Source organism: Buceros rhinoceros, unplaced genomic scaffold (genome assembly GCF_000710305.1).
Source record: "Buceros rhinoceros silvestris isolate BGI_N320 unplaced genomic scaffold, ASM71030v1 scaffold18526, whole genome shotgun sequence".
NCBI classification, from domain to species: Eukaryota; Metazoa; Chordata; class Aves; order Bucerotiformes; family Bucerotidae; genus Buceros; species Buceros rhinoceros.
The window spans coordinates 5,642-8,777 of NW_010419502.1; the positions used below are offsets into that span (position 1 = coordinate 5,642).

The following is a 3,136-nucleotide window of genomic DNA, read 5'->3' on the forward strand; positions in this document are numbered from 1 at the left end:
AAAGCCGCCGCCAGCCAGCACAGCCCCACAGGAGAAATGCCATGGTGGTGGATCCAGCCTAAACCCCGCCTGGCACAGCCTCCGCTCGAGCGGTGCCCTGGCCCGGTCTGACCCGTGTCGGCCGCACACGCCTGGGCAGAGCCCCTGCAGGTCGCTGGGCCGTGGCACACTCTGCCGCACCCCTCGCTGGAGTGTTCCGAGGGAGAGCAACGAGTCCTCTGGCCGGGAGGCCAAGGGAGCTGGGTGGTGATGGCACTGCCGGGAGAAGCTGTGGTTCCTCGGGGCAGCTGTGCTGAGCTCTGCCAGTGCGCAGGGCGCACGCTTTGATCTCAGAAATAGTTTAACATTTCAGGATGTTCATTTAGATGTGGTATGCGGGTTAAACATAACGTACGATCACTGCTCCTCTCATTGCTTCCAATTAAACCTTGCTTGTTAGTTTAACCTCTAGGTAATCCCATCAAACAATTGATGTCAAGGAAACACTGCCCACAGTGGCTCTGGATGAGTGGCCATTAATTTTAATTGCCTTGATATTAAAGATTAAGAAGTATTGGGACTAGCAGAATGGAAACGATCTGATGTCAAGCAAATCCACTCGTTGAGGCTTCCCCAGGCTGCTGGTGATATTAAAATTTTACTGTGAGAATTAAATAAACCTTTATTAGTGATGGCTGTTGTTTGATTGGTCCAGGGGCGTGCATAAACAGAAGGGTCTTGCACACATCCGTGGACAATACAGTTGATGTACAGAGATTCCTCAATTATGAAACTGTTAATAAAGCATAATCTGATTGTCCACAATAATTATTTGCTCGGTTTCATTAATGTATTATTGCTTCTCTGACTGACAAGGTAATATTAAGTGCAATATATAAATACAGTGGAGCATTATCTGGGGAACAGAATGTATGAGGTACCTTTTGTATCACCGCTAAAAGCTAGAGGCTTTTCATTAATTGTGTTTAAACAAAAGCTACAGCTACGTGGAATACGGCAGGATTTGTCTCCTCCCTGCAGCCGAGTGCCTCGCTGGGCGCTGTGGTGTGGGTGCGTTACTGGGTGCTGTGATGGAGCACAGGGGGGCGAGAGGTGCCCCGGTGCTGCTGCGGCTCGTGGCGGGGTGCAGCCATGGGTGCAGGGACCCCGGCCCCGGACAGCCAGGTCCCTCGCTGCGGGGATGGCCAATAGCCCCTGGTGTTATTGCTGGTCCCCTCCCCTTTACCTCTGTGGTGTGGCAGGTGCGTTTGTGTCTGGGCAGCGTTGGCCGTTGTCCACGTTGCAAACTAGGCTGGTTATTTAGGAGCCCTGTTGCAGCAGCTGAAGTGAAACAAAGATTGTACGAACTTTCCTGAGCGGCTCCAGCCATGACCTCTGTGTGGGTTAATAGTTGGTGCCCTGTGAGCCATCTTGGCTTCAGTACAGGATCTTCAAAGGGAGATGACAAAGTGACTTTTCAGCCATTATTGATTTATATGATTCCTTTCATTTTCAGCCGACCAAACACGATTCTATGAGTGGGCTGCCAAGGTTGTTCCAGCCCAAAAATAAAGAACAATTGCTCTCACTGCCCGCTCGCCCTCACTCGACCAGACCTCGGTCCCCCTTCGGCAGCTTTCAGGGTCTTACACCATTTTTTTGACAAATGGCTCACAGGAGTAGGAGACAATGCTGTGCTAAATGCTACAGCAAGCTCCAGGATACGCGTCGTCATCAGAGAGTCACCCCTCGTGCATCAGTTCGCCAGCAGGGAAGCAGAGCCAGGTCGTGCTCATGCCCGTAGTGATAGTACCTGATCCTTGGTTACTGTGGGGTACTGGAGTACCCAGCAGATGCGGGCTGGGGGCTGTGGCATGCGCATTCGCTGGAACAAACGTGACATCTTGACGAGGTCAGGCGCTGTGTGTCCTTCACCCTTCGCACCTCTCTCCACTGCAGGTGTCCAACTGGTTTGGCAATAAGAGAATCAGGTACAAGAAGAACATTGGGAAGTTCCAGGAAGAAGCCAATCTCTACGCAGCAAAGACGGCTGTGACCGCAGCGCACGCCGTGGCCGCGGCCGTCCAGAACAACCAGACAAACTCCCCCACCACACCAAACTCTGGTACGTAGCCGGCTCGGGCGATAGCGCATCTGAAGGGCAGTCCGTAGAGGAAGACCCTCGATGGCGCCCTGCTGAGTTCGGTCGGGCTGAGAGGGCTGCAGCTCCGTAGCAGACCTGCTGGTGGCACGGGGAGCGGTACGGAGCTCATGGACCTCCAGGCTGGACCACACGAGGGCTGGGCACTGCCATAGGTGGTCCCAGCAGCTTCGGCGGCGAAGCTCCCGTGGTCTTACAGGGGAGCGGAACAGGGTCCACCTAATTCCCGCATGGTAACATCTGCCTGGCTCGGGCTTCTGGCAGCTTCTTTGTTTCTGTAGATATTTTGAGCTTTTTCTCATTCAGTGAAAATAACATAAAATGAGGCAGAGCTCCAAGTCTGTTTTTGTAGAACTGTTAAATTTATTGTCAAGATAAGAACAAAATAGAGGAGTATTTTAGCATGCTTTAATTGGAATGCAGACTCGGGGTTGCTTGAAATGGAGTTGATATTATATATAGAAATCTAAGGATGCAACTTTTATTTTGGAGTTGCTTTACCACATGTTCTGCAGTATTTAAATACTGTCTCGCTAGTGTGTTGTTGACATTTTGCAAATCTAAGCGTTAAATTAGCAGGGGAGTTGGTAAAGAGGCAGTCGCTTTTTTGGGCTCCAGAGGCAAAGGTTTCCGTGAAGCGCAGATGTGTTTGACACTATTTACAGTGAAGTTTTGCTGCGACTGAGCTGTGGACAACTTTTAAAGGGTATAAAGATCCATGGGGAAAGAAAAACTTTAATGAAAAGAAAGTAAGGAAAAGGTTCCTCCGCTGATGGTAATAAATCGGTTAATTAGACGTGGCCAGACATTTCCCTTTGAAGGAGACATTAAGCACAGGCTCAAAGCGAGTCTTTCTCCGAGTGTTTGGTGATAGCGTCTCACGGTGAGGCCGTCCACCGGAGGAAAGCTCTCGACGCAACGACCTGTTGCGGTACAGGCTACTCTTCCAGAGGGAAAAGCTGACCCGGCTTGCAGGGGGCCTCCAGCCTTTCCCAG

At 51.1% G+C, this 3,136-nt stretch overlaps 1 protein-coding gene across 1 annotated transcript in view; it reads left to right on the plus strand.

Moving 5' to 3' along the window:
• The window catches only part of LOC104495916 (pre-B-cell leukemia transcription factor 3-like), a gene marked incomplete at both ends in the record, with an annotated part of 6,984 nt that extends 4,880 nt beyond the window's left edge, over positions 1 to 2,104 (plus strand). Inside the window, one exon of the mRNA XM_010138964.1 lies at positions 1,939 to 2,104. Within this exon, the coding sequence (XP_010137266.1) occupies positions 1,939 to 2,104 (166 nt within the window). The remainder of the gene's footprint in view (positions 1 to 1,938) is intronic.
• Between the last annotated feature and the right edge of the window lie 1,032 nt (positions 2,105 to 3,136).